This window comes from Ictalurus punctatus, chromosome 24 (assembly GCF_001660625.3).
Source record: "Ictalurus punctatus breed USDA103 chromosome 24, Coco_2.0, whole genome shotgun sequence".
NCBI classification, from domain to species: Eukaryota; Metazoa; Chordata; class Actinopteri; order Siluriformes; family Ictaluridae; genus Ictalurus; species Ictalurus punctatus.
In genome coordinates, this window is record NC_030439.2 from 18,958,403 (window position 1) to 18,984,325 (window position 25,923).

Below are 25,923 nucleotides of genomic sequence, written 5' to 3' on the forward strand. Positions count from 1 at the left end.
TGTCGAATTATGAGAGGAAGAAAGGTGTAGTTCCGAGGGTTAATCGATGACGAATGTACCTGAACAAAGTTTGGATAAACAGCAGTGACGATTTTTAAGGATAACAGAACAGATTTGTGGCGTTAATTGTTTCTGGAGTTGGAAAAAAAAAAACAACACACACACACACACACATATATATAAGGTGTGTGTGTGTGTCGCGGAATAAGAGGGAAAGTGGAAACGGCCTGCCTCGGTTCAGAGAGGAACTGAGGGGGAGAGAAAGGACAGAAAAGAGGAAGATTGCAAAGACAAGATTGTAGTCAAGTGGCCTCGACGGATCGGACTGTACTGGCGGAGATTGCAGCCACTGCACGCGCTGTTTATAGCCTGTTTTGCTTTGCTAGCTAGCGCTTGCTCGCTAGCTAGCTAGCTAGCTGACAGCCACAGGCTAACTAGCATAACTGACTAGCATAACTAACTGGGCAACTGACCGAATTCTCCACGGTGAATGAGTGGGTCTCTGAGTTATGGTTATAAATAGCTAGCTGAGCCAAGCTAGTGCGCGCGCCGGAAATCAGGAATCGACTCGTATGTTGAAGTCGGGATCAGAGGTCTGAGGTGTGAGAAGAGCCGAACTGAGGGATTTCCTTCTTCCTTCCTTCCTTCCTTCCTTCCTTCCTGACCCCCAGCCTGCAGTCATGGGCAACGCGCCCACCGCCAAGAACAAGGGCAGCGAGATGGAGAGCGGTGAGTACCCCGAGTACCTGCTATACAACTGCTCATTCACGCCATGGATACTGTCCCTCACTGCATACTTCTGTACTAAACAGTGTGTTAGGTCACAGTATACTCCAAATACATGGATAGGGCTCTGAACAACACTGCATACTTCTGTACTAAACAGTGTGTTAGGTCACAGTACACTCCAAATACATGGGAAGGGCTCCGAACAACACTGCATACTTCTGTACTAAACAGTGTGTTAGGTCACAGTACACTCCAAATACATGGGAAGGGCTCCGAACAACACTGCATACTTCTGTACTAAACAGTGTGTTAGGTCACAGTATACTCCAAATACATGGGAAGGGCTCTGAACAACACTGCATACTTATGTTCTAAACAGTGTGTTAGGTCACAGTATACTCCAAATACATGCGAAGGGCTCTGAACAACACTGCATACTTCTGTACTAAACAGTGTGTTAGGTCCCAGTACACTCCAAATACATGGATATGGCTCTGAACAACACTGCATACTTCTGTACTAAACAGTGTGTTAGGTCACAGTACACTCCAAATACATGGGAAGGGCTCCGAACAACACTGCATACTTCTGTACTAAACAGTGTGTTAGGTCCCAGTACACTCCAAATACATGGGAAGGGCTCTGAACAACACTGCATACTTCTGTACTAAACAGTGTGTTAGGTCACAGTACACTCCAAATACATGGGAAGGGCTCCGAACAACACTGCATACTTCTGTACTAAACAGTGTGTTAGGTCCCAGTACACTCCAAATACATGGGAAGGGCTCTGAACAACACTGCATACTTCTGTACTAAACAGTGTGTTAGGTCACAGTACACTCCAAATACATGGGAAGGGCTCTGAACAACACTGCATACTTCTGTTCTAAACAGTGTATTAGGTTCCAGTACACTCCAGATATGTCCCACATGCATACTACTTGTACTAAACAGTGTGTTAGGTCCCAGTACACTCCAAATATGTCTTGCATGCATACTACTTGTACTAAACAGTGCATTAGGTCCCAGTACACTCCAAATACATGCGAAGGGCTCTGAACAACACTGCATACTTCTGTACTAAACAGTGTGTTAGGTCACAGTATACTCCAAATGCATGGGATCTGTCCCACTCTGCACACTTCTGTACTAAACAGTGTGTTAGATCCGAATAGACCCGACAAGTCAAAATACATGTAGCATTAGTGTACTAAACAGTGAGGTCCAAATTCACAGAACAATTCAAATACAGAGGCTGCATGCTACTGTACTAAACAGTGTGCTAAAACACACAGGGCGCGTCCCGACGTACAGTACTAGCGAGCGTCTCGTGTCGGAACGCACTTAAATCGCGTCCAGTGCAGTAATCTTGTAGATAAGTACATAGTAAATACTTTGAGGTGTGAGGTCACGGTGTGTGGTTTGAGACACGGCTACGCCGATTAGAGAATCTTATCTTCGGCTCGTCCGTGTCGTTTCCACGTGCGCGACCTTGTTCGGATTCGTCCGAATCGCTCTAATCTTTTTATTTTATTTAGCCTAGTGAAGGAAATCGGCCTAGTGAGAATGGACTCGTGTAGTTCAGTGTGAAAGAGTCCGTGCTCAGAAGATCTGTTGTTGTTGTTGTTGTTGTTGTTGTTTACCCTGGCGAAGTCGGGGGTAAGGTGCTGGGTGACGCTGTCGAATATCACAATACAACAATACAGTTCTTTTTTTAACCTCATTTGAGTTGCCATAAGATGTATTAGTAGTATTTTCATATCTAGAATTTTTTTATCGTTGGTATGTTTAACAATTTCGAGCTCTGGTCGGACGTAGGTCAGTCTTTAAAACCATTACACAAGTTCAAATGTGAGTACTTTCCCCCCGTTTTCACTGTTGTGGGAATTCGTCGTAGAAATAGAAATAATCAAACTCAGGTTGTTAAAGTTGAAAAATTTTTTTTGTTGTTGTTGAGGGGCGCTGTCATCGTGTGCAAGTTAGAGGTGCATCGAGGCTTAAAATAGTTTTAGGCCCCGTTTTCAGTTTCATAATTTCTCACTGACTTCCTGTGTATGTGAAGCTTAACGAACACTTTGGACTGGAAGCGATGGAAATGATGTCTTGGAGGCAGTGAAACATTAGTGTTGCTCTTCTTCTTTTTTTTCTTTTTTTTTTTTTTTTTTTTTTTCTCCATCAAACAAAACTGGAGTTTCAGTTAAACGTTTACTGAACGTCTATTTAACGTCCGAAAAAAGTAAGTAAGGCGATCTTTGTGCTTTTTAATTTCAGAGCTTTTTGTACCCGTCCTTTAGCGGCCCAGACGCCAGTATGATCCTCACTCCAAGTAGTTTTAGAGAGATTCTCATGTTGGTTGTATAGTTCGTTACTTCTGGGAAATTCCTACGACGTACATCTTGAATTCACTCGCGATCGTCTAATCAAACGCTCTCCGGAACCGTATATGTCCTACCCCTGGAGGCGTGTTTTTGCGCCACTATAAGCGTACAACTCGGATGCCTCCGGGTGACGACTCTGTGGCTCGAAATGCGTACGGATGAACCCCAGGGCGTCTCAACGTCGTCTCGGATATCGTCGGTGTTACCCGGCGGTGGCTAGAGATTCTCCGCAGCTGAAACAGAGGCTCTGGTTAAACTCGTCACTTATCCGTACTTCGCTAATCTACTGGCGAGTTCGTTGGCGTTCTCGTCGGGGGTGTGGCACGTCGGGTCGCGAAAGCTATCGGCGGCCGTGTGAATCAGTCGAGCACTTCACTCTGACTTCCCGTTTCAAAAGGAAACGCGCCAACGTATGAAGCTCTGAAAACAGACCGGAATAAAAAGAATGTTTTGAAAGGTCGGCACCAGGGTTGATGAGCAGGTGTGAAAACGCCCTGACGTGGTATCCGGACCAGAAAAGGTTTCTCAGCGAAGCGTCTTCACGATGTACGTGTGGTCGTCTCGGTAAAAACTCCAGACCACGTGTACCATCGACACGTCTCATCGTAAGCGCTTGTTGTCGGGGGCGTGGCTACATGTCGCGCTTGAGCGTTAGTAGGTCACATGATCATAAACACGTACGCAGGCCGTACCTGTGCTGGAAACTCTAAAGTACGGCTACATCTCCGACACGTCCTTTTCAAAGCCGTCTATGTTTTGTTCTACGTTTTTTAAACTCGAGCTTGGTTTTGTTTTGGCTTGAGCCAATAGGAACGAGCGAGTGAGCGCTTCTCGCTGAAGAGGAACTTCAAACAAAACGTCTTTTCCCACAGGGTCGAACGTGATCTTTGCCAACATGTCAGTTCGGATGGGCTGTACTATAATATTACCTGGGGTTACTTTAACTGGGGTTAAAGTTAAAGTTGCTGTAACATGTCGGGCAGGGGAAAGAAGTGGGAAACATTTGGAGCTTCCAGTCACAGTGGACCTCGTGAGAAAGATTCTCTGACCTCGAAGGTCGACTTATAGAGAAGAGCTTGATGTGTGTTTATGTGGGGGGTTGGAGTGGAGAGAGCCTGAAATATAAACAGAAGCTTGTAGGGCTGAGATCTCAGGGGAGCCAGAGGCTGGTTCGGGATGGGTGTGGGCTTTGTGTGTGTGTGTGTGAGTCTCCACTGGAGAAGCTTTGGAGGCGGAGTCATATGATACAGCTGGTGTGAATCTCTCCGGGCTTTATTGTGACGCTGTAGAGTCTTTTGAACATCATGTGACGACAACGCTATGAACAAGACCACTTTGTTTGGCCTAGTGCACATGGCTTTAGGTGGAGATACCTTCTCCTCTTGTTCTTGTCTGCTTCTTCTCTTCTATGGGGTTTTTTTTTTTCCTCACTCTGTGCTGATTTGCTTCGGCAGGCCAGATATCTCAAACCTTGTTGCCACTGATGACGTTTAGGAATTCCTTTCTCCTTTAGGAAAGGTACGTGTCGTAGACCGTGGCCTTTGATGTGCGTGCGCTTGCATCGGTGGACAGAAAATAAACTCGATGTTCGTAGGTTTTTGTTTCCTGATATCTGTCGTTCTCCCACCATCCAAAGTCGAGATCTTTTTGTCGGTTCGCTTCTAGCTGGAGAACCCTGGCTGCGAGGTGGGACAGATATGTGCGAAATGAGTCTCAGCGGCCCTGCTGCTGCTCGAACTTAGGTGTGAAGAGCAGATTTCTATTGCCATGTGACTGAATGTCATTCGAATAAGGTTGATAGATTTGCTTTGTGAGAGCAAAGAGTCGTTGTTTTTCGCCTCCCATCCCCCCCGGTCTGGGGATACTAACATACAGTAAAGGAGACGGATGAGGCCCGTGACCTCAGGACAGGTTTGTGAAAGGGGGATGGGGAGGGTTCTGGACTTCCTGCCCATGGCATGCCTAACGGCTTTATCGTTGCCATCTCTTTTGGCCCACCCTGATCCCTAGAGACAGGTGCAGGACTGCAATCGGAGCCACGGACTAAGAAGAGCCATTTCTCACCGGAGGTGCGCACAGAAAGGACGTTCTGGCTGCTCGGTCCATGTAGCGGGGAGAACGAGAACAATGAGGTTGAGGAGCGACTCCGTTGGCCTACCGGATGTGTGAAGGCGAGACCAGTCTTTGAAGGTGGAGTTGCGCAAGAACCGAACCTGATCGTTATCCCGATACGTCAAGGAGTTTCACATCCGTCGGGTGTGAAACTCCGCTCCCGTCAAGTTTGGACGCCTCCAGGCGAAGTCAAACGCAAACTCGGATGTCGGTGCTGCAAAGATTAGCAGGCAGGCTTTTCCACCACGCCGGTCCCTGTCTCGGTGATCTGGACGCTGGCGAGGGCAATCGACACCGCTCCCGGGATGACCCGCAAGCCTTCGTCTCTAGTGAGTGGCTCGGTTTAGAGAGCATGCTTGTAGAGGTGGAGTCCGACGCTCTGCCGAGGCGACTCGCGATCGGGTGGGACGGCGGGAGGAGGAGCCGAACAAGAGGTTAGGTTTTTTGGGGGGTGTGTGAGATGATCAAGTCATGCAGTTCTGGAGTTCTTGTGCGATTGTCGTGTTTTGCTTGTTGTTGTTGTTGTTGTTGTTGTTGTTGTTGTTGTTTTCCTCAATCAGCAATCTAGCAGCTTAGTTAAAAAGAGTCCTGGTGGAAAGCTTCTGTAAGCTGGGGCGTTGTAGAGCGGATTAGATGATTTTAATACACTTTGCAGTTGAAGCTCAGTGGACTGATGTGGCTCTGCCAACACACACACACACACACACACACACACACACACAAAGCCCTTTTTATTCACCGTCTAATGTTTGCTCTGTTGCCTGGTGTTGGCCGTTTCACGTAGGAGTTCCAGCGAGGCCGTGTGTCTGTCTCCCATGGAGATCTGTCAGTGTGTCCTGCTTTCTGGGCTCTCCCTCCTTCCCTCCCTCCCTCTCTTCTCTTACGCTGGACAAGGTGCTATCAATCCATCAGTCCATCAGCACCTGTAGGATTTTGTCCAAAACTCAGTCTCGTGTTTGAAACGTTTAAAATATTTTTTTTTTACTCGATCAGATCAGCAGGCGCTCGTGGTGCTGGGACTACCAGTCGAAACTCAAAAGTCCTTTTCATCTCCGATCTCACTCCCTTTTTTTTTTTTTCTTTTTTTTTTTTATGATTCGCATACTTCCCCAAAAAATCCGACGGCGGCACGTTTCGTAACCCACGAACGACTTTTTGTTTGCAGGCCTTCACGATGCGATTTGACATGCTGTCAAGGTGGAGCTCTTGCAGCGTCTATAAATAAATATATCTGTGGGTTACAGTCCGTGTTGAGTTGCGCAACAGATATCTGTTTAGTTGTCGGTCCTCGATTGGCATCCTGTACTCCACTCGAATGGGGTCGGATTACTTAAAGGCGTAGTTCAGTGAAAGAAAGAAAAAGAAAAACGGCCCCGGTTTCCCCACCTACACCAAACAATAATCGCTCTCCCGAGACCAGGTTTAAGGTCCGGCGTTTTCTATTTTAGTTCTCGCACCGGAGCCTCAAGGTTACAGTTTTTTATTTATTTATTTTGTGTAAATTGCCGAGTCTTTCCAATCTATGTCGTTCGAACGTGCTGTTCTATCTCGACGACAGCCTTGTGTTTTACGACTTCTGAAATCAGAGTTGAACTGTACGGTTTTCCACGTAAGCCTTTTTGCTTTCTGCTGCGGTACTACCTTCAGACTTTGTGCGCCAGGGCCAAGGGTTTATAGATCTACAGCAAGTCCAGCTGTGTCCTGAAACACATCGGCACGGCTCTGAAGAACTCGAAGCAGATACTTCGATTTTCGGGTGGCTTTTTATAATCAATATAATGGTTTATAACGAAGTCTACCTTGGTTGTAGTGCCGGATAAAACATCCAGGTGTTGCCTTTCTAGTTGTCGCCAAGACGACCCTCGATGTGGAAATCCAGGATTTTTGTGATTAACGCAAACGGAATCGCGGCGAAACCGAGCGAGCGCCGCGCTATACGGAGGAGCTTTTTACAGTTTTTCAGAATTACCGCAGATCCGGGCCAAAGCGCTCGTCGATTCACGTGCGTCGAGCACGAGTACAGCTGAAAGGTCTCGTTTACCAACAAACATCAAAAACATATAAATTATTTGCTGTTATACCGTATTTATTTATTGTGATTGTCGCGGCCAAAAACGTTCGATTTTGCTGCGGCTTTTTCCAAAAGTTTGCTCGCGCTGGGTTTTTTTGTTGTTGTTGTTGTTGTTGTTGTTGTTGTCGCCTCCACCACCATGGGAAATCACTTAAACACTCTTTCGCGGTGCTGTTCGTTAATAAAACGGAACAACCTCTCGGCTGTACTCGCGTTCAACTCGCGTGACTCGAAGAAGTGAACGCGCAGAACGTGACGACGCCGCACGTCGCGTCTTGGCGACAATCTGCGGGCATTTCGGGAGAACATCGCAAGCTCCTCCGGATATTCCAGGGATCACTCGTGTTTTTTTTGTTTTGTTTTGTTTGTTTGTTTTTTGTTTTTTTTAATGTTATTTATTTATTTATTTATTTTTATTATTTTTTTTTTCTTTTCACGTTCGTGTCTGCGATCGCAAAATCGCGAAATCCTGGTCCGGCTGGTTTATGCTACTGTGATGATGATGCGATGTTTAGATGCTACGAGAGTCTATTCGGAGTCGTGTGTATCACCAATACAGGTGTATTTTAAAATAAATAAATAAATAAATGTTACTGGACATTAGCGGAGCTCAGCAATAAAATTGTGGTTGTGTACGGGACTGGAGAGACGACTACCGGCATCGGAACCGGAGGAGGAAGGGGTTAGTTATTTACCACTGAGAGGCTTGTGTAAGAGGGTCTCTCTCTCTCTCTCTCTCTCTCTCTCTCTCTCTCTCTCTCTCTCTCTCTCTCTCTCTCTCTCTCTCTGTCTTTGCTATCGCTCTCTCAGACGTTCTTTTTCGTTGCTCTTTTCTGCGTTTCAGTTTCTTTTTACTCGCTCTCTGTCTTTGCCCTGCAAATGAGCACTGCTCTTTATTTCCTTTGTGCATGACTCGGTGTGGTGTGTGTGTGTGTGTGTGTGTGTGTGAGGATTGGCACTGCTGCTCGATAGCCTTTTTCCACCACCATTACCCCAGTGTCTAATCTGGAGCGTTTCCATGCTTTTCCCACTGGTTTGGCCGGACAGTTGAGCTCGATTCCAGCAACAATATCCTGAAAGCGCCAGCGACGTGAGAAAACGTTAATGAAACTATAAAATCGCAGCTAGTCGTGTTCCCGGAAACGTCTAGACGTCTGTATATGTTAAACGCACGTCTCCTTAAGAGTCAGACGTGTTTGGACGCTCTGCCGTCAAGCTCCCCGCGGATGAGCTCGTTGCTATAGGAACGATAACGCGTTCGAACGAGAGCCTGTCGTTCGCTTTGCGGTCAGAGCTGCCGTTCTATTAGAAAGTTAAGCGACGCCTCCTGACCAATCGGAGCGGAGGATCCGGCTGTAATCGGCGCGATCCGTCCTGTTTGACCCTTTCGGTTGGCGTCACGGCGTGGCTCGGTGGCCTGGAGCTGCACCGATCGATCCATGCGATTGATTGTGAACTACCAACGAGTGGAGGACGACGAGTACGTGAACGTTCTCTCTCTCTCTCATACACACACACGCGCACACACACACACATACGTATGCACATACGCATTTTGATTATACAGCCACTCACAAATCCTCGCTACCTGTCAGCTCTTGGAACGATGTTTGTTTCCCGTCTCGTTGGAAATAATCTGTTGCGGAGGCCGCGCCCCTCCCCTCGGTGACCGGGCCCCTGTTGTGATCGATATAGCTGAGTGTGAGAGACAGCGCTGTGTGTGTGTGTGTGTGTGTGTGTGTAGAATAAATAGTGATACAAATGGAGCACGGGTCCGATTGATCCGCCCGGGTGGCGAGCGTGTAGTCCTGCGTGGAAAGATCCAGCACCGCGGCTCGGACTGGGCGTCCGTGTCAGGGCCATGAGGCTGCTTTTATGAGGACGACGAGGAAGAGCGTACCGGATGCTCATGTGTGACCGTAAGAGCTCCAGGAGGCACGGCGGGAAGAGGGGGGAGTCGACGGCAGCATCATCATCATCATCGGCGGCGTTGTCTCGAGCCTCTGAGGCAGCGCCGGGGGGGTCGGAGGGTCCGGTGGTGCTGGGTGAAGGTAAGGGAGAAGAGTTTCCATGGGTCTCCTACAAGTCTGGAAACGTATGGAACGTAAACGCAGTCAGTCCCAGATCTTGGGGGTGAAAGGGGTGGAGAGGTGGGGGGTGGTCATCGTTTCTCTCATTTTTCTTCGCCGTGCAGCGGGGGGCGCCGGGGCTCGTCGCTCACCGCGAATAAGGAGGGGAGGGGAGGGACGGCGACGCTCTTGGTTTCGTCGTCCGCCGCGACGACGACGGAATACATCGACGTGGTGACAAATTATGTCGCGGGACACTTTTCCGTATAGAGATCTCGCCGGCATCGGGACCTTTAAATAAATAAATAAATAAATGGATGGCGATTATTAAAAAGATTCATAGCAGCTGATATGATGTTTAAATTTTGAACCGCTGAAATGGTCAAATTTATAGTTAGAATTTATTCAAATTATTAGTGGTGTGTGTTTTTGTTTGTTTGTTTGTTTGTTTGTTTGTTTTTTCGGCTTTCAGTTTAAAGTCGTTGACGTGTATAAATTGTGTGTGGACATGCGAGTTTTCTTCAGATTATTATTATTTTTTCTCGTGACACTGGTGTTTTCCCGCCAGTTTGTCTATCATGTGAGCGTCGAGTATCGCGATATGATATCGGACCCCTGTTGTGATCGATATAGTCGAGTGTCAGAGACAGCGCTGTGTGTGTGTGTGTGTGTGTGTGTGTGTGTGTGTGTGTGTGTGTGTGTATGAACTTTGGTCTCTGGCTGCTGCTCCCCCTCCCTTCTCACTTATCTAAATCAAGTAGAAATGTCAGACCTCACCCATGTACAGAACCCTGTGTGTGTGCGTGTGAGAGAGAGAGAGAGAGAGAGAGAGAGAGCGAGTGAGGGAGAGAGAGAGCGAGTGAGGGAGAGAGAGAGCGAGTGAGGGAGAGAGAGGGAGAGTGAGGGAGAGAGAGAGAGAGTGAGGGAGAGAGAGAGAGAGTGAGGGAGAGAGAGAGAGAGTGAGGGAGAGAGAGAGAGAGTGAGGGAGAGAGAGAGAGAGAGTGAGGCGCAGAGAGAGGCAGTTGAGATGGAGGAAGAGGCGTAGTCCCGAGAGCGCCAAGCTGCATGGGAAGTTATGACCGTAGTAGATAACGTCTTATGCTTTCCCTCAGATCGGCCGCGTGCGAGTGTGTGTGTTTACACACTTATGCCCTTTACATGCGTGCTTTGCGAGTGTACACACTCGCTGCGTCTCTGTGCAGAGTCGAAATACTTCCCTCAGGCTTCGTGCAGACTCTCGCTGCAGAGTCGTTCTCCCCCGAGGGTTCGGAGCGGCCTGGCGTTCCCTCGGGCGAGCGGAGTAGAGGAGCGGGGAAGGGCCGGGAATCGCGACGTTCCCACACAGCCATTAGGCCTATAAAGATAAGGGGGGGGGGGGGGGGGTGTGGATGTGTGTACTTCCTTCTGCATGCCCTTTTTTAGTGTGTGTGTGTGTGTGTGTGTACTAGCAGGCACACTTAGTAACTAACTCTGCATAGTCCGTCGTTTTAAACGTTTTGAGTGTACTCTTGTATACAAACACTGTGTGTGTGTGTGTGTGTGTGTGTGTATACATACACAGGGTGCCAGCTGCTATTGATTTGACTCCGTCTTGGTGGGAACAGGAAGTGTTGGATTATGTGTGTATGAGCGAGAGAGCGAGAGAGATTAGAGATTATTAGATTACACGTTGGGAAGTCGGAGCTCAGGATCACGTCGTTCTCGACACGTCCGAGCTACAAAGTGGGGGGGTGGGGGGGCAAAATGGATGCCTCTACTTCGTGCTTATTCGTGATTTAATACCTCTCTGCTTGCGCGTAAGGTGTGGATGAATTTTCTACCCCAGCGTCCCTGACAGTAGTGCAGGTTTATATTAACGCGCTCGCTCTAACGTTTCGTTCTGATGCTGCGTTCCCCGTACGGAGACGTCCGTGTAACGCTCATGGAAGGAGTCTCCAGTTTCGGCGCTCTGTAACGGTCACGTTAGGACAGAGGTCATCTTCAGTGGGGTTTCTTTGGTCTTATTACTCGGGGTGGGGGGGGAGAGAGAGAAAAGAGAGAGGGGGGGGGTCTGGGGAGGGAACGGCCGTTTGTAGCGGCTGTACTGCAGCGAGAACAGGAGTAATCTCTTCATACATTAAATGTAGCTATAAATGGATAAGAAATGCAGAATGTTGTTCTTTAACGAACGTCGCTGTGGGATAAAGAGGAAGAAAACCCTTCAGGGCGTGATGCAACAGGAACAACCTCACCAGAGGATTTCTCACATCTGCACAGAGGAAAGGGACTAGCTGTGTGTGTGTGTGTGCACGTACGTGTGTGTGTGTGTCCGTCCATGCAGGATTTCAGGTAGGTTTTTTGTGATCGTTGCGGCCAAAAATGTGTAATGTTCCTGCATTTTATTTCCCCGTAGTTTTTTTTCCCCGCAGTGACGTCTGTTAGTAAACGAGACCTTTTAGCTGTACTCATGAGTCTCGGAGGGCTTTGGCCGAACGTGCGTCACGACGGCGTCGCGTGACGCGTCCCGGCCCGAATCTGCGGAAAATCTGCCGTGACTTTAAGAAACGGCGAGCGCGGCGGGATATCCCGGAGTCCGCGCGATTCCACGTTCAGTTCTGCGATCCTAAAATCCTATACGCATGTGTGGTGGTGGTGTATAAAATATACCCGCACACACTCCGATGTGGTGTGTGTCTGGGTGTGAGAGGGAGGTGTGTATCCGCAGCTTCCTGCTCGAGCGTGTGTCTTTACTCCGTCTGTGTCTGAAGCTACTCTTCCCTTTAACCCTGTTTGAACAAACGGAATTGACTAACGTCTCTCTTTACAGTGAAGGAGTTTCTCGCCAAAGCCAAAGAAGATTTCCTTAAGAAATGGGAGAATCCGGCACAGGTAAGCCTTTTCCTTTCTCTCTCTCTCTCTCTCACACACACACGCACACCATGTGGTTAATAGCATCTGTGAAAGTCATTAAAAGCTCGCTCGGTGAGTCGACGATGTCAGTGTCGTCACGGCTCCGACGTCTCGTAGCATCGCGGTTACGATTTAACGAAGATTATCTTCTAGAAATCTGTCTTTCATTTCATTCTTTAGTTTGTATACGGTTATTTCCGAACATCGAGGAGGGATTTTTGGGGGCTAATATTTTCGAAACGTTCCCGTTTTAATTAAATAAATCGGTCGCGCGTTCTTCGAGTCTTTTCCGCTGTCCGGACACGCCGCGCTAGTGCGGTTCAGTAATAAAAACGGACCGACGTACCCGTCCGCCTTCCTCGAACTAGTGTCGTGTCTCGAATCGCATCCTCGCGTGTACTAGCCTAGACTGAATACTTGACACGTGTTTGATTTCATTTTTTAAAAACCTCTCACGTCACCTTCAAACCCGCTGAACGCTGTGTTTAGTGTTCCAGCCTTGTGGAGATTCTAGATTAGTGACTAATGTAAGGTCAGGGTTTTTAATCTGAGACGCGGTCCATGATGACAATCGCGACGACAGCGGAGCGTTCTAAGAGGAACGTGTGTTTAAACGTTCACGGTCCGACTTGGAAACCCGACGTACGGGAACGTTCGCTAGGCTGGTAAGTCCGTGCAAGGGATTTTCCTTGTGGGGGTCTCCCGATAGCGATCGCTGAGCCGGGCGGGATCTACCTGCCGATAACCGATTAATCAAACGATAGTTTTTAAACGTGGTACTGAACGAACACGAAACACTCGGTCAAATAGTGCTGGACGTTATTACAAAAATAAACAGCACCGACTGCACTGTGAAAATGTACGGTACTTTTCAAAGTGAAATGAATATATCTTAACTATTAATAAATATTAAAGTAAATAAAAGATGTACATCCAAACTGAACGGGGAAAAAAAACACTCCAAATAACACACCGAAATATAGATGTCTAAAATTATCATTTAAAAAAAAAAAACACTTCAAATAACACAACGAAAAGTTTTTATTTCGCCTCTAGAGGCCGCTCTCGTACTGTATAATAACGACAGCGTACGCTTCTCAGCCGCCCGGTGGGGATTTTCAATATCTCGGGAAAGCGTATCGCGTCGTCGTTTATCACGATCTCGATGTTATATCGATATATCACCCAGCCCTAGTGTCACATTCGTACGCGTGTACTTCAAGTTCCTTTCTTAAAGCTTTAGAACATTGTTACGTGAGTTATAATTCGATTACAGCGCTATACAGAGGCTCTGTAACGTGCAACATGTGAGGAGTGTAAAAGAAAAGGCACGATCTAGAGAGAGAAGAGGATCAAGGAAAGCTCGAAGCTTAAAAAATCCAATCAGCAGGTTTAAAAAAAAAAAAAAAAGCCTGTCGATTGCCCATGGAGTATAACGAGGCGGACTGTGCCACCTAGTGGACAAGCGCTGAAGTGTAGGAGTGATGTTTTAGTTTGTTTCTATCCTTAGAGGTGTGTATGGATGGATGGGGGAGGGAGCTGGTTTATCAGCTGAATTCTTCTATCTGTCACACACACTGCGGTTTGTTCTGTCTAGATACGTATAGTACTTTGTGTACGTGCCGTGTGTTACGTAGTATCTCTTTTCCCCAGAACACCGCGTCTCTGGACCAGTTTGAGAGGCTGAAGACGCTGGGCACGGGCTCCTTCGGTCGAGTCATGCTGGTCAAGCACAAAGAATCGGGACAGCACTTCGCCATGAAGATCCTCGACAAACAGAAGGTCGGGGAAGAGAACCGTATTAAAGCTTTCTCCTCTCAGGAACCCCCAGTATCAGTTCATATCGTTCACTCCACCCCATGTTTTTTTTTCTTTGTGTGCCAATTTTTAAAAAAAAAAAAAAGTTACAGGTCCATAAAGGACGAGAATGTCAGTGTCTAAAAACCGTCCATAAAAATATTAGATGAATATATTCTTCCACTTTCACTGACGTCGATTTAAATATTTATTTATTTACTTACTTACTTATTTTTACCAGCATCAGTTCTGATCATAATTCAAATATTGAAACATTCATTCGTTTTCAGAATTTTTACCCTTTATTCACGCCGGTTTGTTTTCATAAATGCCACAGATTTTTTTTTTTTGATGAGAAAAGAAAAATAGTCGTTATTTTATATATACGAAATGATCAGCCGATTTTATTTTCTTTGAATGTTGTAGTCTTTGATGATGCCAGTGATTAACAGCAGCATTCATTTTCATGCAGTGTCGGAAAAACAAACCTACCACTCGGGTCCAACGGGTGACAAACGAAAAACTGCCACAGAAAGATTATATATTCATTTTTACTGTTTCTGCGCAGGAACTTCTTATTTTTTTTATTTATTTTTACTGTTTCTGCGTAGGAACTTTTTATATTTTTTTAAATTTATTTTTACTGTTTCTGCGTAGGAACTTCTTATTTTTTTATTTATTTTTACTGTTTCTGCGTAGGAACTTTTTATATTTTTATTTATTTTTTCTGTTTCTGCGTAGGAACTTTTTATTTTTTTAAATGTATTTTTTACTGTTTCTGCGTAGGAACTTTTTATATTTTTTTAAATTTATTTTTACTGTTTCTGCGTAGGAACTTCTTATTTTTTTATTTATTTTTACTGTTTCTGCGTAGGAACTTTTTATATTTTTATTTATTTTTTCTGTTTCTGCGTAGGAACTTTTTATTTTTTTAAATGTATTTTTTACTGTTTCTGCGTAGGAACTTTTTTTATTTATTTTTACTGTTTTTGTGTAGGAACTTTTTATTCATTTATTTTTACTGTTTCTGCGTAGGAACTTTTTTTTTTTTTTTTTCCCCTGTCTCTGCGCAGGAACTTTTGCGCGTTTCAACACCGGAGTACGTTGCTCTGAGTTGTCGCTCAAAAAGAATTTTTGTCCTTTTTTCCTCCCAGTGATAAAAACGGATGAACGGATCGATATATAAATCTGGAACGGTTGACGGACGTTGTTTCGAACTCTCCTCTATTAACCGAAATGGAAGTCCCGCCCTCGTAAAGCTAACGTTAGACAGATATTTAGTTAGCATCAGTTATGTATATTTATTAGGAATGCGATTAAACAAAACATAAAACGTGTCTGAAAATAGTCACAAACCGCATTTTTATTTTTATTTTTAAATGGGGTTTAAAAGTAAACCTGAAAGAAATCGTACTAAGATTGTTAAATCTAAAAATAATTTTAAAGGTGGTGGTGATTGGAAAGTGTGTGTGTGTGTGTGTGTGTGTGTGTGTGTGTGTGTATGTTGTGGCTACTTGGGGGGTGTGTGTAACTCTGCTGGCTGTTTGTCTTGTCTTTTCAGGTGGTCAAGCTGAAACAGATAGAACACACACTGAACGAGAAACGCATCCTGCAGGCTGTTAGCTTCCCCTTCCTCGTCCGGCTGGAGCACTCCTTCAAGGTGTTCGGATCGATTCCTAACAGACTGCATCGTTTAATTCTTGGGTTTTCTCCGGAAGCGACCTGCGTGTCACCGTACCAAGCGCACGATAACTCGAATCCGCTCCTGAGACGAGCGAACACTCCGATCCCCCCTCCGACTCGGAAACCCGACTTTCCCCACTCGTAATTCCGACTTTGTAGGTTGCGTTCATCTCGTAAACACTCGTGACCTTTCCGACGCGACTCGGCCGCACCGTAAGAGGCTAAATTAACGGCGAAAAAGATCTGAAATGTTCCGACGGTACTTGAACGTGAAGCACGCGAGACCGCACAGACTTCCTTAACCCTTTCGCACGGGGTCCGCATTTCCGCTTTAAACTGCGTACGGATACGTGGCTCTGCGTAACTGTTACTCGTGTCTGAAAAGTAAACAAGATTGTCTGCGAGTACAACAAAAACAAAAAAAGAAGGCACAAGAACATTTTTACTTGAATGAATGAATGAATGAATTTAGTTTTAATTTGATGCGGAATGTTGGTACAGATTGAGAGCGCCAGATCCTCTAGAGACATGCAGATCTTTAATTTGCATATTAATGCTCAGTTGATTTGGAGAACTTGTATATACTTATATTTTTAAATTGAGCGTGTAAGAGCGGACACTATATAGATGAAAGGGTTAACCGGTGCAGCTTGTTGGTATTCCTTTATGCTTGGTGTAGTAGTGACGACACTGCTGATGTCCAGGCTAACCGTGTGTCTCTGCTCCTCAGGACAACACTAACCTGTATATGGTGATGGAGTATGTTCCAGGAGGGGAGATGTTCTCTCATCTGAGGAGAATCGGCAGGTTCAGGTGAGTCTCCTGCACCAATCTGCGGGGGAACCGCACACTAGCTGTAAAGAACTACGCGCCTATTCGTATCGTCTCGTAAAGCGTCGTCGCGGCGTACTGTGTAATAATGCATCTTCCTTAAATAATCATGACCGTGTGTATAATCTAATGCCTTATGCATGCATTATGAATACGGTTCATTATATAGACATTGCGTTTATAGAAAGCGTTCGATCAGTATCGGATACAAGAAACGCGAATGCGGTGAAAAAGCCGGGGAATTCTTGGCAACCCCGGCTGTAAAAGTTTATTAGCGTGAGCTATAAACCGTGTCGGAGGTCACTGAATCATTTTCGGGCGGTTGGAAGAATACAAGTGGCGTCCCGGTTGTAACCTCACGGCAGAAGCAGCGCTGGTTTTCATTTATAATCTCCTTGGAATGTCCGGGAGTCTTCACGGGGTTCCTCCGCCACACCGTGCTTATACCCGTGTAACTTCCATCTCGTGGTAAATGACGTCGTGATACTTTTCTTTGACGAGATGCTGCAGGTATGAAAGCGTTTTAAAAACATTTTTTAATAGTATTTAGACTCGACAAAGACGTCGCGCTAAGATTTTGTCCTGAAATTTGTTCGAATTTATCCAAATGAGTCGGAATTATTTTTTTTGAGATATTGTAGGCGTGTTTTTTGTTTGTTTGTTCGTTTGTTTTAAATAAACGCAACACTGTTTAGTTATCCAGCCCATATATCATGATACATATTGTGTATCGTGTATAGGATGTTTCTGTTCTATCGCCCCGCCCCTGTTTAACAGCAGTGGATTAGGGTTTTTTTTTCTTCTTCTTCTTTTTCCGCCAAAACCAGTTGTCAAAAAGCTCATTTTTGATTCATCTGACCATAAAAGCAGGAAAACTCCAGACACTTGCGTTTCTGGTCGGGTGAAACATGGTTTGTCGGCATGGCGGTGGCGTCCGATTGTAGATTCAGAGACACGTCGAGCCTAAAACGCTGCCGTCCGAAACACTCCGACCAGCCCTTCTGGTACAAACACCCACGCCACGGTTAACGTCACAGAGATCAGACATTTTCCCCTTTCTGATGTTTGATCTGAAGATTAACTGACGCTCTTGACGGCGCCGCGCTGCCGCCACGTGATTGGCTGATCGGATAACTGCACGAATGTACAGGCGTTCCTAGTAAAGTGTAGAAGAACTCGGTATATAAGAATTTTTAGAGGTTTGTCGTAATGTATTTTCATTTCTTTCTTCTTTTTTTTTTTTTTTTTCGTGGAATAAATATGCTTCAGTTAAAGGTCAGATTACTCATTACTGCAATGTGAGATTAAGCTTATTAACCACGACGACCTTTCCTTCTTATTCTCTCCTTTTTTTTTTAATAAATATAAAAAATATAACCACACCCATTTTTACCAAGGGGGCCAATAATTTTGCATCTGTCTGCATACGCGCAGTCCACAAAAAATATCAAATAAGTCTTGGAAGAATACCTTCAAGGATGTAATGATGTTTAAATCCTTGTTCTTGTTTTTTTTCTTTTCTTCTTCTTTTTCTCTTTGTAGTGAGCCTCACGCTCGCTTTTACGCCGCGCAGATAGTCCTGACGTTTGAATACCTTCACTCGCTCGACCTCATTTACCGAGATCTTAAGCCTGAGAACCTGCTCATCGATCAGCAGGGCTATATACAGGTAAACACACACACACGCGCGCACACACACACGTATCTTTATAGCGAGAAAATCGGAGCAATGCGACAGATTGCGATGAGGGGTGTTGGGCGGGGCTTCCAAAGGGGCAGTACAGCAACAGCTATGCGACTGTCAATCATTCACTGTTCTGGGAAACTTTGTTACCAAAACTGTTACAAAGCGCCGACACTCGCGACTCCTTCCGTAAATGTTAAATAAACGTCTCTTAACAAAATAAAAACTTTGCCACATCAACGATTATACTTTTAAAAAAAAAAAAAAGTTTTTTTGATGTGGAACGTCATACGAGTACCTGTGTATAGAAACGCTGACTTTGCGGTGACCTCAGGAGCGCTGAGAGGAACCTCTGATCGGTGTCGTAAGCGTGATGTTGGGTAATATTGGAATGAGGGGAAGAAAAGCAGCACAGTTCCCGTGTGAGTGAGAGTAGCTTAAAACACACGTCTTGTGGGGCGGCTTGACGGTCGAGGCTCTGGGTTACTGATCGGAAGGTCGGGGGTTCGAGCCCCAGCACTGCCAAGCTGCACTGTTGGGCCCTTGAGGAAGACCCTTAACTCTCTCTGCTCCAGGGGGCGCTGTATCATGGCTGACCCTGCGCTCTGACCCCAACTTCCTGACATGCTGGGATATGCGAAGGAAAAGAATTTCACTGTGCTGTAATGTCTACGTGATCAATAAAGGCATGTGATCATGTGTAGAACTTTCAGTTCTTCAGGTCTTTACCTCTCTCCTACAGGTTACAGATTTTGGCTTTGCCAAGCGTGTAAAGGGCCGGACCTGGACACTGTGCGGAACTCCAGAGTACCTGGCTCCAGAAATTATCCTCAGTAAAGTACGTACACGCACGAACACGCCCGAGTCTCTGAAACGTAACTTCTGAGCTAGGTTCTGAAGGTTCCTTCTCTCTCTCTCTCTCTCTCTCTCTCTCTCTCTCAGGGCTACAATAAAGCGGTGGACTGGTGGGCTCTGGGCGTGCTGATTTACGAGATGGCTGCCGGATATCCCCCGTTCTTCGCTGACCAGCCCATTCAGATCTACGAGAAGATCGTCTCAGGCAAGGTGAGTGGAGGATAGCCCCGAGCAACCTTTCAGCCGTGAGTCGTTCCTGATTTACTCCAAATCTCCATCGGTTCAGGAAATAAAGTCACTCGGTAATAAACACCTAAACTTTCATTCGAAAAAATAATCTGAGAATGCTTACGACATGCGTTTTTGTTTTACTTCCTGTTTATTCCTAACTGTGCTTCCCAGTACGGTTCTCCGCTTCCCTCCGTCCTGTCTGAGCGTGGTACTCTTTTTCCTCTTTTATTTATTTATTTTTTTTACTACTCCTTCTCCTCTTCCCCTTCTGTAAGTGTGGTTCTCATATCGTAGTACGCTTCTCCTCTTTCTCTACTTGATCATTCTCCTCCTCCCGTTCTGTTTTCCCTTACGTTCTTATTTCTCTGCTAGATAGACCGATCAGCCATAACATTAATTCCACCTGCGTAACATCGTGTAGGTCCTCCTCTCCTCGTGCCACTAAAACAGCTCTGACTCGTCGAGGCACGGACTCTACAAGACCTCTGAAGGTGTGCTGTGGTATCTGGAACCAAGACGTTAGCGGATCCTTTAAGTCATGTAAGGTGTGACGTAGGGCCTCCGTGGATCGGACTTTTGTCCGGGACGTCTCACAGACGCTCGAGCGGATTGAGATCTGGGGAATTTGGAGGCCGAGTCAACACCATGAGCTATTTGTCGGGTTCCTCAAACCGGTCCCGAACAATTTTTGCAGCGTGTCAGGACGCATTATCCTGCTGAAAGAGGCCACTGCCGTTAGGTAGTACCGTTGTCGTGAAGGGGTGTGTTTGGTCTGCAACAATGTTTAGGTAGGCGGTACGTGTCACAGGAATGCCAGGACACATGGTTTCCCAGCAGAACATTACCCAGAGCATCACACTGCCTCCACCAGTTTGCCTTCTTCCCATAGTACATCCTGGTGCTTCTCTTCCCCAGGTAAGTCACACACACACACACACACACACCCGGCCGTCCACACGATGTAAAGGAAAACGTGATTGATCAGACCAGGCCTCCTTCTACTACTGCTCCATGGTCCAGTTCTGAAGCCCATTGTAGGTGGTGGTGTACAGGGGGTCAGCGTGGGTTCTCTGACCGAGAACCCTGTTCTCTGCAGATACACAGCACCACACGCAGCAAGCTGTGATGCACTGTGTGTTCTGACTCCTTTCTATCAGACCCAGCGTTTACTTTTTTCAGAAAATTGCGCTACAGCAGGTCTAATGTGGGATCGGACCAGACGGGCTAGACTTCGCTCCTCACGTGTGTCAGTGAGACTTGGGCGATCATGACCCCGTCTCTGGGTCACCAGTTGTTCTTCCTTCGAGCACTTTTGGTAGGTACTAACCACTGCATCCCGGGAGCACCCCATATGACCTGCTGTTTTGGAGACGCTCTGACCCAGTCGTCTCGCCACCGTTCTCAGATCCTTACACTCGCCCATTTTTCCTGCTTCCAACACGTCAACTTCGAGAACTGACTTTTCACTTGCTGCCTGATAAATACAGTATGTCCCACCCCTTTGACAGGTGCCTCCGTAACGAGATGATCGATGATAGTCACCCGTCAGTGGTTTTAATGTAATGGCTGGTCGCGTGTATGTTCCGGTTCTTTCTACCGATCGTAGTCCTCCTTCTACCTGATTATGGTTCGTTCTTCCGAGTTGTGGTTTTCCGGTTCGCCAACTCACTCTTCAGAGTGGATCTCGTCGTTCCCTTCTCGGAAAACCCCTTTCTCCTGTTCTCCTCTTTCCTTTTCCCGAGTTATATTCCTTCTGTCCCACGGTTTGTGTGCTTCTCGTCTTTCTTAAAACCACCTTCTTGTTTTCAGGTAGAAGGATTTAGGTGTAAGAGGTCGAACCGAGTAAAATAATAAAAATCGGAAAGAATCTAAAATAGGTGAACAGAGCACCGCTTGATTTCGTTCGGGAATAGTTCGCGGGAGACTCTACAGATGAAATTTGGGATCGGTGCTGCTCCAACGTTCCTCACGTTCTTCCGTTCTCCTCTCTCCAGGTGCGCTTCCCCTCCCACTTCAGCTCAGACCTGAAGGACCTGCTGAGGAACCTGCTCCAGGTGGACCTGACCAAGCGCTTCGGCAACCTCAAGAACGGCGTCAACGACATCAAGGGTCACAAGTGGTTCGCCACCACCGACTGGATCGCCATCTATCAGAGGAAGGTCAGTCTGGCTCGCTTCACTATAACCCCCAGATAGCCGGATCTCTACTTTGCAGCCCCCTCTGGAAGGGAAACCTAGAGGGCATTTCGTCACGTTTTATCACGTGTAGCAGCAGCCCAGAGAGTTTTGTCCGTATAGGCAGACGTTCGGGCATGTAGGGGAGCCCTAGAGGGCACTTCGCCACATATTCTCCACTAGAAGGGCACCCTAGAGGGCATTTCATCATGTAGCAGCACCCCAGAGAGCACTTTTTTTATTTATTTGAAGGGCAGCCATTAGAGAATGTAGGGGCACCCTATAGGGCACTTCATGATGTATTCTCCACTAGAAGGGCATTTCACTCATTTTCCCATGTCAGTAGAGCACGTCATCATATTCTCCACTGGAAGGGCACCCTAGAGGGCATTTCATCACGTTTTTGTCCATTTGAATAGACCAATTCATCACATTTTCTACTGGAAGGGCACCCTAAAGGGTACTTAATCACATAATCACCACTGGAATGTCACCCCTAGAGGGCGTTTCATCACGTTTTGTCCATTTGAATATGGAGCTTAATGACATTTTCTATTTTCTTTTGCACCTTTTTAAAGTAAGACCAAGACTCTTTTTTTTTTTTTTTTTTTTTTTTTCCCCCCCCTAAATGGTCCACTTTTTTAGTCTTAAATTTTTTTGTGGATACACGTCCCAGAAACCCAACATAATTTCTCTGTGTGTGTGTGTGTTAGGTCGAGGCCCCCTTCATCCCGAAGTGCAAAGGTCCGGGCGACACCAGCAACTTCGACGACTACGAGGAAGAGGAAATCCGGGTGTCCTTCTCGGAAAAATGCGCAAAGGAGTTTGCAGAGTTCTAGATCCAGCCTGGAGAGGCGGAGGGAGAGAGCGACGGAGCGATGTGGAGGGCGGGGCAGCAGAGAGAGAGATGAAGATAAAGATAGAGTGAATGAGAGAGAGAGAGAGAGAGATGATGATGATGATGATGATGGACTGGACTTGAGTCTGTATTCAGTAAACAACAAGAACAACACCAATGTAGAGCCCCCCTTCTTCTGTATACACACACACACACACACACACACACACACACACACACACACACTATTATACACACACACACACAAAAGAGAGAGGAGGAGGCGGGGTTTAAAAAAAATGTCCCAAGAAAGTCAGCAGTGTTGCCTTTCGAGATCGTTCATCACTTATTGTTCTTCTTAGTTATAATTATTATATTTGTCCATTTTCATCTCCTTTCAGAGTCGTAATGAGGGTCATCTGGGTCGAGGGGTGGTCGGTTCTTTGTGTTTCTCTCTCTCTCTCTCTCTCTCTCTCTCTCTCTCTCTCACACACACACACACACACACACACACACACACACACACACACACACACACACACACACACACACACACACACAGAGCTTCATCCCTGGTACTGAATCAAAGTGCGTCCATCATAGCAGTTTTTTTTGTTTGTTTTTTTTTTTTTTACACGTCTCTTTCTTTCTTTCACACATACACACACACACACACACACTCTGCTCTGTTGTCTTGCTTCCCTGTTTTGAATTTTTTTTTAATTTTATTTTTATTTACCCTTTTGCATCTTCCCATCCCAAATCTGTCCGAGCAACGCCGAGACGGCGAGCAGGTGTTTTGCTGGAGTTGAAGGGAGCCATTTTTTTCCCCCTCCCCATAGTGTGGAAATCGTCACAGAATCCTCGTTCTTGTTCTCCGAGCCGGGTTCAGGAAGTGTCCTCCTGCTTGCCCGGCCCTCATTTACATCTAATACGTCTTAACCCCAAGTGAGGGGTGAATACGCCCTAGGGTACCACCTGGTTGGTCAGAGTCAGCTGTTTGGAGTCATTACTGAGTAGTTATTAGTGATGAAAGTCCTCTGGATAACCAAGAAGTTGTCACTGGTTTCGAGCTATAACGAGTAACGTCTTGAAGGATTCGTCCTTTTTTTTTTTTTTTTTTTTTTTAAAGCCCTCAAGCTGACAGAGTTCCCCTTCTCTGCTGAAACTTTGCTGTATAAAAGGGGCGGAGCTTTAGCGGTTTTGTCCGAGCTGGCTGCTTTGCTGATTTCTGAGCCGGAAACGATGTGAGCTAGACGGATATCACTACGTCGTCTGAAACGATCGGACTGTAATATAATCTAATCTACGTATCATGTTTAAAAAAACCAGGATTTTCTGAGCAGCGCTCTTTCACACGGAAGCAGTTTGCCCTCTTCCACATACTGGAGCACACCGATGCTCGTGATTGGTTTGTGTCTCTGTGATTGACAGAACAGAGAGTGAGAGTATGCCCGTCCCACCCAGACACAGAGAGAGAGAGAGAGAGAGAGAGAGAGAGAGAGAGAGTATGCCCGTCCCACCCAGAGAGTGAGGGGGAGAGCGAGAGAGAGAGAGAGAGAGAGTATGCCCGTCCCACCCAGACAGAGAGAGAGACAGACCGAGAGAGAGAGAGTATGCCCGTCCCACCCAGACAGAGAGAGAGACAGACCGAGAGAGAGAGAGAGAGTATGCCCGTCCCACCCAGACAGAGAGAGACAGACCGAGAGAGAGAGAGTATGCCCGTCCCACCCAGACAGAGAGAGAGCTTGTCTAGCTTTTGAGTCTCTCGCTCCCAGCCGCTGATGGCTGCGTCATTGTCGAGATTCGAACTCCCACTTTCGAATGGGATGCGAAAGAACTCGCTCCGGAGTGAAGAGAGAAACGGCGTGTCATTTTTGTCTCGTTTGTACGTGTTGCATAGTTTTTCTGCTTCATAAGCCTCATGATTCAAATAACGACTTCTGGTTGAGGGTACAAAAAAAGCAAAGTCGCAAGGGTGGGTGGGTGTGTGTGTGTGTGTGTGTGTGTGGAGGACGGACCTTCAGCGAGAGTTCTTCGTCTTAAACCCGAGAGATGATCTAAACGGGTCTCCGTGACGCTCCGACACGCGCAGCTGGTTTTAATCTCTGCCTCGATTCGTTTTGCGTCGGCCGGTTCGGATTCTCACCGTCGCATCCAGGATGGTCACCTTATTCGTTTGTTTGTTTGTTTGTTTGTTTGTTTTTTTAAACACACAAGTCTACAAAAGAACGTCTGAGGAAAAGCTCTGTAGCGTTTTCTCGGTTCTGCCGCACGTGAGCCGATCGTGGTTCTCGATGAAGTAGTTCGCTTGTGCAGCATCGCCAGCTGTAGGTTTTAGAGCGCTTCCTTCAAGGAAATAAACAAACCGCTTCAGATCGTTTCGTTGTCAATTCCACTTTATTTAACCACCTCAGTTTTGTGTTTTGTTTTTCCCCCCGCCTAGAATGTTCTTCTTCCCTTCCTTCCTTCTTTCTTTCATTGTTTATTTTTGTTTGTTTGTTTTAAATGCCATAAAATGGATGTCCATATGAGAAACGGCTCCACTGCTATGCTTTGTATACTCGCGTGCTGGAAATAAAAACGGACGCTCGTTGACGTGCGCGTGGCGGCGTTTCTATCCGCGCTCGGGCCGCGGGGATAATACTTCGGATTTTCACGAGGCAGAGGCCGTACCCCGCCTGAGCCGACGTTCCCTGAAGTAAAACCGATCCAGGATCGGTTCTGGGGCCGTTCGTATCCCGACGCGGTTTGTGGAAAGTTCCGGAGCTGGTCCGAGATATCCGGGGGTGGCGTTTCCGCACACGTGATGAAGAAAAGCAGCGTTTTCCAGCATCCAAAGATCTAAACGCGTCTCCGACCGCACCGCTAACAAGAGCGAGAATACGCAAACGAGCGACCGTTTAGCGCGGTTCTCCCGGCGCACTCGCCCTCTCTGGGTCCTCTTCGTTCTCTCGCAACGGAACGGAAAATCCGACGGTAAAACACGCTCGGTCACACGCCTCTCCATCTCCTCCTCTCCTCCTCCTCACCTTCATCACATCATCAACCGGCTTCTCGCGCATCGAGTCCACGCGTCAGTTTGCCTTCGTACACGTCCGCGTCCCGACACTCTTCTAGTTCCTTTTTAAAATCACAGCCATGAAAAGAGAAGAGAATAAATAAATAAACACCACCACCATTTGTTGATTTTTACTTTTTTCTTTATTTTCTTTATTTGGTCATATTTTCTAAGTGTATTTTCAATAACGAGAAACTCTTTTCCTCCCGACGCGGGTATGGTGATGGTGTGGTCTAATTGTACCTTTTTTCGGGAAACAATACTGTATATTCTTCTGCCTTTAACAGTCTTAATTATTTTACCTTCTGGAGAACTTGATGGAAGAACAACCCTGTAAGACACATGGAGTATGTTTAAAAAAAAAAAAAAAAAATTAAAAAAAAAAATTAAAAATGAAAAAAAATTAAAAAGCCAAAAAAATAATAATTAAAAAAAAATACACAGAATAATATTTTGCAACATGTATCATTCCAATAAAGTTTTAATTGTTAAAATGACGCAAACAAACGTGGGTCCTG

The 25,923-nt window shown here is 46.3% G+C and overlaps 1 protein-coding gene across 4 annotated transcripts; it reads left to right on the forward strand.

Annotated features, from left to right (window-relative positions):
- Positions 1–569: 569 nt before the first annotated feature.
- On the forward strand, positions 570–25,902 carry prkacaa (protein kinase, cAMP-dependent, catalytic, alpha, genome duplicate a). Of its 4 annotated transcripts, NM_001201183.1 has the most exon segments (13): positions 570–729; positions 12,169–12,230; positions 13,905–14,033; positions 15,610–15,708; positions 16,462–16,544; positions 18,105–18,231; positions 18,989–19,010; positions 19,013–19,048; positions 19,051–19,063; positions 19,066–19,084; positions 19,189–19,311; positions 21,327–21,491; positions 22,220–22,518. In NM_001201183.1, coding segments are annotated over 13 exon segments (1,053 nt in total). In that variant the 5' UTR covers positions 570–680; the 3' UTR covers positions 22,346–22,518.
- Positions 25,903–25,923: the final 21 nt, after the last annotated feature.